The 11,647-nt window shown below is 48.5% G+C and overlaps 1 protein-coding gene across 1 annotated transcript; it reads left to right on the top strand.

Moving 5' to 3' along the window:
* Window positions 1–3,577: 3,577 nt before the first annotated feature.
* On the top strand, window positions 3,578–3,997 carry PtA15_6A149 (uncharacterized protein; the record flags this gene model as incomplete). The annotated part of the gene is made up of 1 exon (XM_053169823.1): window positions 3,578–3,997. One exon carries the CDS (start codon window positions 3,578–3,580, stop codon window positions 3,995–3,997), a length of 420 nt encoding a protein of 139 aa, XP_053021076.1.
* Between the last annotated feature and the right edge of the window lie 7,650 nt (window positions 3,998–11,647).

The following is an 11,647-nucleotide window of genomic DNA, read 5'->3' as shown; positions in this document are numbered from 1 at the left end:
CACCATGCAGTTGAACCCTGAGTTTGTCGTCAACAATGCTAGGCAAGCGAGAAATCAAGCCGGAAAGGCGGAAAATGAACGGCGATCGGGGCGCCGTGCCACAGGGATCGCGCAGAAGGGGGCAAATCCCGAGCACTTTGATAAGCTCTCTCGGGGTATCCAAGCATTTATCAAATTCTTCCTTGGAAATCCCAGCAAGCCGCAAGATTACCCTCAGCCTCCAACACCGTCCGAACTGGCGGACCAATATTGGGTCGAGAATCGGAGTACTATCATCCTCCAACAGCTTGAACGAGTTTGTGCGGCACTTTCGAACAAACCAGCGGCTGAGGTCGAATACTACATTGGCGTTGCAGAGAAGGAAATTCGGAGCAACATCAAGTTACCCCCGTTCACTCCAGCAGCCTCAAGAGGTCCTGTGAAAGGCGCCAAGGCAATCAGCTTCTCAATGAAGGCCGATGTTGAGTGGGCATTAGCGGTGGCCGGCATATCTAGAGTAACATTTGATTGGGAAGCTGTACACTCCGGAGCAAGCTCCGCCTGGAACTCGGCCGTCGTTGAGGTCCTTGGATCGAAGGCTGTCAAATGGATTCGTTGAACGACATCAGTCACAGATGCTCAAGCTGGTCAAGCTCCTGCGATTATCAACAGATGGCTCAATACCAAGTCGCGTGAACTTCGCAAATTTCAGAACATGGAAGTTGACGCTTACAACGCGCTGAAGAACCAGAAGGCTACCAAGGACCAATATCAAAGATGGCGCAAAAGAGTAAGTCTCAGTTAGCTCCCAGGGAGAGGAATGGTGGTGCTGACGGCTGGTGTATATGTCTCCTGCAGATCAAGGACCAACGATTCTCGATGGTGGGCCAACTATTCAAGACAAACATCCAACTTTGCAACATCGTTGAGCAAAAGGAGTGCGGCTCTGACATCGAAGAAGGCGGGCAAAACACCGCACCAATCTCTCTCATTCCAGACTGGCGGAGCAATGATCTTACTGCTATCTTACACTGTCTGGACAAGATGAACATGGCCAGAGGGGTACATCACAAAACAATTGCCGCTAATGAGAAACTTTACACTCGATCCAAACGCAACTTCCAGAGCAACAAGGGAATCGTTGGAGTCCCGCGGGGTCTGCCTCTTGATGCCTACAGCAAGCTCTATTGGTCAAAGCTCAGCCCGTTTGAGAGGGATACGATCTCCAAGGTCCCGGCAATTGGTCTAGACGTAATTGCGAAGAACTTGCAACAGATCTGCAATCGTGGCACATCGGCTGCTGGCTCGACATCCTCTGTTCTCAACCCCAACACCACATCAAACAGCGGGACAAGCGGGCATTCACAACAGGGAACTGGGGGGTCGATGCATGTGGATACCTGATCACCTTCTGGGGAGGCAGTGGGCCAATTCTGGACCGCTATTGGGCATGGTTTCTTTTATGTCTAATAAGATAGTGTATTTATTACCCCCCCAATTGAATTCTTTACATAGGGAAATTTTTCCTTGTTGTGAGATATGAGACGCTCGGAAGATAGGAGGTAGTATAGTAGTGAGTGGTGCGCCAATGAGATCTGAAGCTGCTCATACACGTATTGCTGTGGAGCTACAGGAGGCACAGTGCATTTCAGACAGCGCTGGAACACCGTGAATGTAGTGTTGGTATGTGGTATGGACAAGATTGCGGCGAGGCAGGCGCAGCAGGAAACGTACAAAATGTCCACCGTGATGTTCGGCCAAACATCATGGTGGACATTTGCCACAGCTGCTTCCACCCGACCAGGCAATTTGCCCACTCGCAGCCGCGGCGCTATCTACTGGCCCCTTCTGGTAGCCAGGAGAGTTCCTCATTTCACCGTTGCTGTGATGAGAGGTGTTGTGCCAGCAAGCATGAAGCTGCTGGAGTACACATCCGTGTGTTATGTGGAATGGGCTGGAACGACACCTGGTCATTGTGAGCTAGGTGCAGGGGTTAAATCAGCTGCGGTATGCAGGTACCCTCTGTCCGAGTGAACCAAATGTCCACCGAGATGTTTGGCCGAACATCACGGTGGACAAGTGCACCACTGACTGCAAAACATGAGCTGCCCCAGCCATTTTGCTTCCGCCAGTGACCTTGGGGCTGTGACACAGATAGGAAATGACACACACAGTGGCTCCCCTGCCAGGGCTTAACCCTCTTGTGCCCGTTGATCCACATCGATCCTGCCTCGCGCCGTCGGCCATCCACTACACGCAAGTCCATGCCTCACCATCTGTCCTGGCTTTCGCCTGGAGGTGTTGCCTCACGCACTTGAAAGACCCAGCTTGATTGTGCTGGCACTGTTTGGCCAATTCTCTCAACAGCCTAGCGCATAGAGACTGATCCATTGGATGTTGTTGGTCAGCAAAGACGTTGAATCTTTGGTCATGCGCAAGCGGAACCTTGAAATAACATGTGCAAACTCTCATAGCAATTTCCATCTTGCTGCCCCCGGTCATTCTTCTTCTCTTGCATCGTCATCTCCTGCCCACCTCTCAGAGGGAGGGCGCGCTGATATCATCCTGTGAATCAGCAACACTCAACCTGATCCACGTCTGATGATGATGGCCGATTTTGATGGTGGCCGATTACGATGTGTCATCTATGATTGGCGGATGTGCTAATGTTTACCTACGCCCCACTGGTGACTGCATCCTCAGCGTATGTCACCCATACACCTTGTGTGTATCCCAAAAAAGGCGCGGGTAGCTGTTCAGGCAAAAAGGACATTGGGCTCTCCACCACGGAATCAACAACATAAAGCTGGCCTGACCAACATCCCACATTCCCCCTTGCTCTCTTCTCCTTTCCCACAGTCATTTCATCCAGTCTGTCTCGAGGATTCTGATCAAGCTTGCAAAATGTCCAACAAAGCATGTCCGCAAGTGTCTCCTGCCTGCAACCCAGCCCCATCCGACAGCGATACAATCTCCTCTTCTTCAACTCCACCTCCTAGTAAGTTGGTTTTCATTGTGTTCCACCTAGAAGCTCCGTACGCAACCTTACCCAGCAGGTGCCCTTCCAGCCCAGCAGGATATGGATCAGAACCTCACCCAAAGGCCACTTTGTGCACCATTGTTTCAAGAATTCTCATTGCAGCACACACCCTCAGCGCCACCTTTATCCCTCAATCCCAACCACTCAATTCTTCAAACCGAAATTGTAGAATTCACGCCCAAAGAATATTCCCGTTCAATTGAGGCCGCCGCAAGATCCGCCCAGGAGATCCTTGCGCTCAAGCTCCCTCGCAGCTGTAAACGTGCAGCCGAAGACCTTGCTGCCTCACTCACCCAGAGTAAACGAAGTAAGCTTACATCTCCCAATCAATTTCGACATAGCACTTACAAGCACCGGCTTCAAATTCCAGGGTGGCACGAAACTGGTGTTATTCCCGTCGACGAAGATATAAAAGTTACCCCCGTGGTTAATCTCTCTTCTGCCCCACCTTGGGTGTCAAACAACTCTTGCAAAAGTGCAACCCGGAAAGGCGGAGCCAAACGACGATCAACTAAGCCTAAGGCTGTATCTCTCCTCGCCAAGCTCCCCAGCCGCCCCATGCCATCCGTGTCTTCAGGAAAAGACCAGCCCGGAGGTTTCGACTCGACAAGCGTGTCAGCCAACCCATCCCAGACTGACCCATCTGCCAATTCAGCTGCACCAAGGGCCTCGACTACGTTGAATCCTGATGGCGTTCCTGATGCTGTTGCGCCAACCGCCAATCCCTGGGAAACACCCAGCAGTCCGTCAGTTCCACCAGCCAGCTCTGCTGACATGTCACGTCCTTCCGATGCGATTTCAACCAATCTTCCAGCTGCAAATGATTCATCCCGTTCCCCACCAGGTGCTGGCTCGGGAGGCCCTTCATCTGCTCCTCTTCACCCCTCCGGAGGAGATCAAACCGGCAGTGGCAAACCGACCTCACGGACTCTTTTCGAGCCTGCAAGTGCTGATCCCGAAGCCAGTCCTTCCGCATAGGCTGCTCATCCACAAGAATTGATCACCTCAAACACCAACCCCACTAACAATCAGCCGCCGAATTCTATGGCTGGCCCTCAGCGACCTAAGCTCACCATTATCAAGTCCGACACCATCCGCACGCATATCATCAGCATTCACCACAGCTTCACCGGCACAAAACCATCCTGGTCACAACATCAGACAACATGGGAATCACTCGCCCCGTTGATTCATAATCGCGCACGCGCCATGCACCCACCATCTCCAGCGCTGCCACCACCGAAGTTCCATCTCCACCGTACAGATTGCTCATATGGTTTGTGGATCCAGACTATTACAGCCCTTGGTGAGTTTGTAGTATCAGTTTTGTTACAAGTGCGCAGACTATCAGTCAACTCACCATGTCTCAACCTCTCAGCCAATCGATTCTTGTCGCCGTTGGATAATGAGCAATGGTATTGCCCTGACTTGATCGACTTCCCAAAGCTCACGGCGTTTGGAGACAAGGACAGCGAAAAACAACACGGGTCTTTCATCCCAACAGTCACCAAGACCCCACATCCAGAATCAACAATTGTCCGTGGACTCTTCCGACTCCTGCACCCCCCCCAACGCTTGCACACCGACTGGGCTAGGATTGTAGCTGCATCAATTGAGTTGATGGCGGAGAACCTATTCAGACCGCCGCCCCCTGTCAGCCACCATGAAGTAGCTGATCATATTACTCACGGTGTCACAGCTCTTTCCTTCCTCGATGCTGTCAAAAGTTCTTCTTCCAGCTTTGCCCCGGCAACCAGCGTCGAAGACCCTTCTGTACCCCCCGCCGAGCGTTTACACTCGGTTGATGTCCTTCACGAATTCCGAAACGTTATCATTGACGTCTTGATGGCGTACATCATTCTCCAGACCCACTATCTGAGCGAGGCTCCGTTGACCGCAGCTGAGAAGAAGGCAAACCTCCGTGCTAATCAAACGCCGTTGGAGGGCACCACTGCAAGTCCAGCTCCTGTCGAGCAAACTCCCTCAGCTTTGGCCACCGAATCAGCAGAAGCCACGCAAAGCCTCAAAAAGTATCAGCGAAAACAGAATTACCAGCCACTAGTGTATTTTGTCCTGGCCGGAGTCCGCGGTCTGTTCATCACCTCAAGGGACCACAGGATCGCCGGACTTTCAACATGCATGTCTTTCATACAAGCCATGTCAATTATCAAACAGCATACCACGACAACGCATGCCCCAGACGAACCGATTTGGAAGAACCTTTCGGCCTATTTATTCCAGGTCTTCCTGCCAGTATTCCAGTCCCTTGACAAGATCTGCCCCCTCAACAATGTCAAAGTTCCGACACGGGTTGAGCTTGCAGAGGCAATCACAAGTGACTTCCTCAATCAATGGCAGGAATGGAACCCTACTTCCTCATTCCTTCTCCCGCACACAACTCCACAAATCGCGGGTCCAGCTCACTAGACTCTCAAATGTAAGCTCTCATTGTCCCCGGGACTCATATGTATATATGTCTCTTTGTAATTTCGATGCTCTCCTTCTCGTCCCTCCCAAATGCCTTCCTATTACAATGTTCAAGTGTTTTAAAATGATTGTGCAACAGCTTGCGTTCCATGTCGCCATTGTGGCCGGTAGAACTCAAGCATTTCATGCTTAGGGTGGTCCCCAGACATGCAGAATAATGTTATTGATTGGCAATCTGTTTGTGTCAAACTACACCCCATTCTTCTGATTCTAAAATTGGGAAAACTCAATACACTCTACACTGGGCAAACAACGAGCAGAGCTGGAACAGATTGGATAGAGCATAAGAACGGAAATGAAGTTTGAGTGGGGGTGTGGTTCGCCAGACGTCAAACCTTGGATACTGAGGATTTGGAGTCTTTTCGGCCAACCGGCTTGCGTTTTCTGGCCTTTGCAGGTGACTTCCACTCCTTCACCTGGAGTTCAAACCGCTTTCGTGGATTGGGCCTCAGGCTGTACATGGTCTTCTCAAATCAAGGGAGTGGTGATACATGCTTGACCTACATGGAAAATAAGTGTGAGATGTGGAACCCTGTGAAATTGAATTCCAGAATACATACTCCGACTGAAAGCAATCCGCTCGTAGAGTATGAAGCCTTTCTCTGGAAACCTCCAAACCTAATGGAATCCCCCCTTTGAAGCTTCTGAATAGTATCGTGGGCTTGGAAATGGGTTGCGGTGAGGTTGAGATGACCACGCTTTGACTGCCAAATTACACATCAGCACACTTGAAACACGGCTTTCCAGAGCGTCACCCCTCAAATTTGTGGTGTCAGGATGGGTGTACTGACCAGATTCATGCAGGGCATAGCACATCGAATCGAATCAATTCGAGTATTCGTATTCAAATTCGATTCGAGTCAAATAATGCCTGGGCAAATTTAAGCTCAAATATTCGAAAAAATTTGAATAATGGCTCAAAGGGGCGCGTAGAGGGCCAATGCAAGCTTCTCTGGGGCCCAAAGGCCCCAGATGAGTTTGCACAGGCCCTATACCACCCCCTTTGATGCAACACAAAAAAAATCTGCCTCTGGCACTATGAAAAGTGCGTCCGCCACTACAATAGGTGCTTCTGCCACTATGCAAAGTGCGTCCGCCATGTTGAAAAGTGCGTCCACCACTTTGAAAAGTGTGTCTGCCACTATGAAAAGTGAGTCCGCCACTATCCAAAGTGTGTCCAGCACTCTGAATAGTGAGTCCGCCACTATCAAAATTGCATCCGTCACTGTGAAAAGTGCGTCCGCCACTATGAAGAGTGCGTCCGGCACTATCAAAAGTGCATTTGGCACTATCAAAAGTGCATCCGGCACTATCAAAAGTGCGTCCTGCACTATCAAAAGTGTTTCCAGAACTCTGAATAGTGAGTCCACCACTATCAAAAGTGCGTCCGCCACTATGAAAAGTGCGTCCGGCACTATCAAAAGTGCGTCCGGCACTCTGAATAGTGCATCCGCCATTATGAGATATGCCTCTGGCAATATTATAAGCGCCTTTGGCACCATTATATGTTTGAAGGATGACCCCGGCAAAATTATATGGCCCAGAAATGGGTCCAAATCAGTCAAAAACACAAAAAATGTAATTTTTTGGTGTTTTTAATGTATTTGGGAAGTTTTTCCGTCGAATATCTCCGAATACTCGAATATTCGACGAATCAGTATTCGAGGGGCCCAAAAAACGCGTCGAATACCACCGTGCTATGCCCTGGATTCATGTACCTGTCAACAACTTCAATATGCCCCACACAGCCTACAATTGGGTTTGGATGGACCTTAACAACATAAGCTGTCCCAAATACATGCGTGTTTTCGAATTCGTGGGCCAGAGGAAAGTGTCCACGATGAACTTGCCAGCAGGACCGGTCCACACGAATGATTGGGTGACTCGGGTCGGAAGGCAGAACTAGTTGGCCGGTGAAAAATATTTGGGAGCAGAAGTCATAGAGTATTGCGGGGACTTGGGAGCCCGATGACTGAAGTACAACATGATACTCGGGGTAGGCTGACATTGAGGTATTTAGAGGGAGCTGATGCGAGGCTATTTGTGTGTAGATATGAATCTCATCTCCAATATTGAAGATATTTTCCGGGAGAGTATTTGAGAGATGGATGTTGCCGGCCACCTCAATCATTGTGGAGTGGAGTTGCAAATGAGAATCCGCGCGGCTAGGGTTGCCTTGGTCCAGGGAGGGGACATAAAAACTCCCACTATGGAGACCAAATCATCAACCAGCAGTCATCATGAGCAAAGAACCGGTGGCCGCAATTTGCCCTTTGAATTATCACTCAAGAAAGGCAAAGCCATGCATGCTTAATGCCCACAGGATGCATCAACCAAACCAACACCAAGACAGTCCCCGCTTCCCTTTCTCTGAATGTGTGGCACCAGTTCCCCGCCACACCTCTCGAAACAAGCTCTGCCTCTGATGTACCTTCATTGACACACTGTTTGGCTTCTCATGGACGCCCGACTTCCCTCCTGAACGTCCTGATGCTTTATCTGAGGTGATCTGGGCAATTGTGAGGTCCCACTTGCACATCTGCAGATGTTGCCCAGTCAGCTGATGTCTCCCTTCTTGTACGGCCGTTCATCTCGGTGGACATTTTATATGTATGTATGGTCCAAACAGTGTCTGGGAATTCTCATTCCCAAGAACCTTGCCTGCAATATTTAAACTATATACGTGTTGTACGCACCTTTAGACGGGTGGATTTCACCTGGGCCATTACGCGTGCAGCTCCACAGCTTCCACAAAGAAATGCAGGAGATTTTGCATCTTTCTTCATATCATGGCATCATAACACTAAAACATGTGGTGGCAAATGTCCTTGGCCCTGCAGCGGGTTGGATTTGGTTGGTGGCAGATGTAAGATCATTGATAAAAAACGTTTGGGCTGGTACCAAACACCACATTCCTCACAGACAACACGTCATTATGAAATGACTTATAGGGTTCATCTGTGCCCAAAAGTTGCAGATGGGGCCCGTATGGCAAACCCCGCTCCTCCCACAGCATTTGCATGACTGCATCTGGGCCAATTGACACTGAAAGTCCCCCACCCGCCAAAGAACTTGTGTGGCAGACATTGCCAGGTAGCAATAACTTTTCAGTTTGCTTTCAGCGTGTGACTTATCGGGCCATATGGCATTCACATGCTGTTGGGTCAAGCAGTGCTAAGGAGTTTGGCTAAATTCAAATCATTCAGTGACCCCCATCTCTAGCAGGTGAGACAACCATCATGACCTTGGAAGCTAGGCAAGATCAACTAGCTGCTTGTGGGAGACATCCGCTGGGTCCCAGAAGGCTCACACCAATTGCAACTGCCTGTGAGTGCGCAGCTTATCAGCAGTTGAGGTGTGGGCGATGTGTGTGCCCATGCCTCTGACGGAATGTCCCAAAAAGTGGCCAGACAGGCTTCAGTCTTCGAGCTGCCAGACAATCCCAATGTTTTACCACAGACCATGATGCAAGTTCTCTTATTACACTATTCAGGTTAACCAAAAATCTTGTCAAGGGCCAGCTAGCACACATTACATCCAGAGACCGGTGTTGAAGCTGTCTGGGGGGCAACAACCCAGCCGGCCAGGCCTTGATTATGCTGTGTGTGTATCTTACAGACCCAGGTTTCACTCACATTCCCATTCCCCAAATCAAAAATACAGCTCAGGGGGATGGGTTAAAGTTACAGATATGAAGACACCTCAAGACACCTCAATGCTTGCAGCTGATGTGCCAGTGTACCCCCTTCCCTCCCCCAGAAACTCTGCACATAATTGGGGGGTTTGAAGACACCCCCCAAGCTCAAACCTCCCGTGATAACATGATGGATGCAGGTGTTGTTGATGTTGGCTTATTCTCTAATTTCTGCAGAAACTTGAAGTCGGACAAGATCAAAGAATTGTCTAACCTGAACACATCACACAAACTGATTGCCTATATGTTATCAATGAGCTGACAAAGTCGGTCAGCATTATATGGGTGCTACTTGACATGCCTCAAAAGGTGAGATGTCTTTGGACCCTAGTGATGATGCCACAACTACCAGTTTTTCTTCATCCTGAGCAGAGAACTTCTGATGACTGACAGCCACTGTGTGGAGCTAGGGTATTACGATGTTTTCATGCTCCTGCCCCCTTGGCACCATTTGGAAATTTCAGCATGCCTGGGTGGGAGTTGACATGAATCATGTATAGTGAACGTCTTAGGGGCATGAAACTCTGTTGAGAAGGAGATCCATCATATCCATCCTATGAGAAAAGCTGCTGAACGTGAGATCTCAGAGTGCGGGCATGGGACAACACTATGCATGATACACCACCCCTAGTACAACAGTCCAACATTTCTGACTACGTCCAGCTCATGGGATTTGATGTGACAATGCATGCATTGTTCAAACCTGAATCACCATCCGCTCAAGTTAACGACTGTTTTTTCACTTCAAACACTAATAAAACAGACTTTAAGAACAAGAGCCAAGAAAGAGTGACCTCTCTGTCCTGGATGAAGCAAGTGAGTTTGGCCGCTACTGTCATTGGGAGACGGAAGAGGTGTTGATGATCGCTTCTTTGGCCACCCAGAAGATTGGGGTGGAAGCCTTCCTAACCATTAAAGCAAACCTGAAACACTATCTGTGGATCTGCTCCTCAGAAGTGTGTATCATATATTGTTCCCGCCAACACACCTTGATAAGTCTATCTGCCGCATGGGTGTGGTGGAAAGGTGCATGCTTTAATCTGAGGGTCTGTCATGACGGTATCCCACAATTTGGTTTTCAAGTATTAATAGCTGAAGCTCTGCACATCTTCTTTGACCAGCTAGATTAGTGCCACTTACCAGGAAGCCACTGACTCATGATGTTTCCAAAAGACACTTCACTCAGAGCGCTGCTACACCAATGACCAAGTCGTACTCACTTCACACCACACGCCACTTTGTAAAATTATTCTTTGCACAATCTTGGTGTGTCTGCATTGCATCTCCTGTCATTCCAACAGGAGAGTAAAAATAATCATACATATGCATGGTCAATAACTCCACCAAGCCCAATCCCATGAAGAAACATTGGCAGAATCGGGCACCCCACATGCTTGTGGCAGATTGTCAACTTGAAATCAACTTGAAATGCACTACACACGCAAGAATGAAGTCATGGACATTGATTGATTATCAGCTTCAGGCCACCTATGAGATTGCATTGACATGAACATAATATCAATATAGCATCAACCTTTTCTCACACATGCCATCTCAGTTGAAATCATCCTGAGTTACCCAAGAAACATATGGTTTGGCACTCTCTAGAGAGTGCCACAGATCCCCCCCTGGTGAGTGTTCAGAAGTTCACTCCAATATTTATTGGAGTGGAAACTTGTGCACTCCAATCTTGAAACTTGGTATGTTTCAAGATTGGAGTGTACTACTGTACACTCCAATAAATACTGGAGTGTACTACTGTACACACCAGCAAATACTGGAGTGTAATACTGTACACACCAACAAATACTGGAGTTTACACCTATTTTAAATACATCCATGCACTCCAAGCAACTCCTCCAGATCAACAAAGTCATGCTTTGACCCTTGGAGACCCTGCCTCCCCCCTACAGACAAACTTCCACCACACTTACATTCCTCTCCTTAAGACTAGGCCCCAAATATTCCAGTGAGTCTGAGCCTATTTACACCAGGGGATATTTTGACGCACTCTCCAGAGAGTGCCATACTGTACCCTTTTTCTACAACTGTGCTGCATGCCTTTGATGAAAGTAGTGTAAGAATTAATGAAAAATTCTGGAACTAATCCACAAATGATCTGAAACTGATCCTTGATTCATGCATAAACCATCCAGAAGTCATGCAGAAGTAAACTGGAACACAACTGAAAAGCGGTTGAAACCACTAAGACACAATGGCCACAATCAAATCATAATTCAATTTGGACTGTTTGGTAATGGAGATGAATTATTGGGGTTCAATTCATATGATTTAGGGGGTTAATAAACGTACCCGGTTTTTACGCGTTTGTACCCGGTTTTTGTGTAGCCCCTTTTCCGTGTACGAACCCGGTTTTTTCTACTCATTTCTACGTGACGCAAATATGCTTTAAATTCATCTAAAATCCTGAAAAGAATTATCATGCA

This window comes from Puccinia triticina, chromosome 6A (assembly GCF_026914185.1).
Source record: "Puccinia triticina chromosome 6A, complete sequence".
Taxonomy (NCBI): domain Eukaryota; kingdom Fungi; phylum Basidiomycota; class Pucciniomycetes; order Pucciniales; family Pucciniaceae; genus Puccinia; species Puccinia triticina.
Note: the sequence above shows the minus strand (reverse complement) of the source record. Positions and strands in the feature narration are given on the sequence as shown.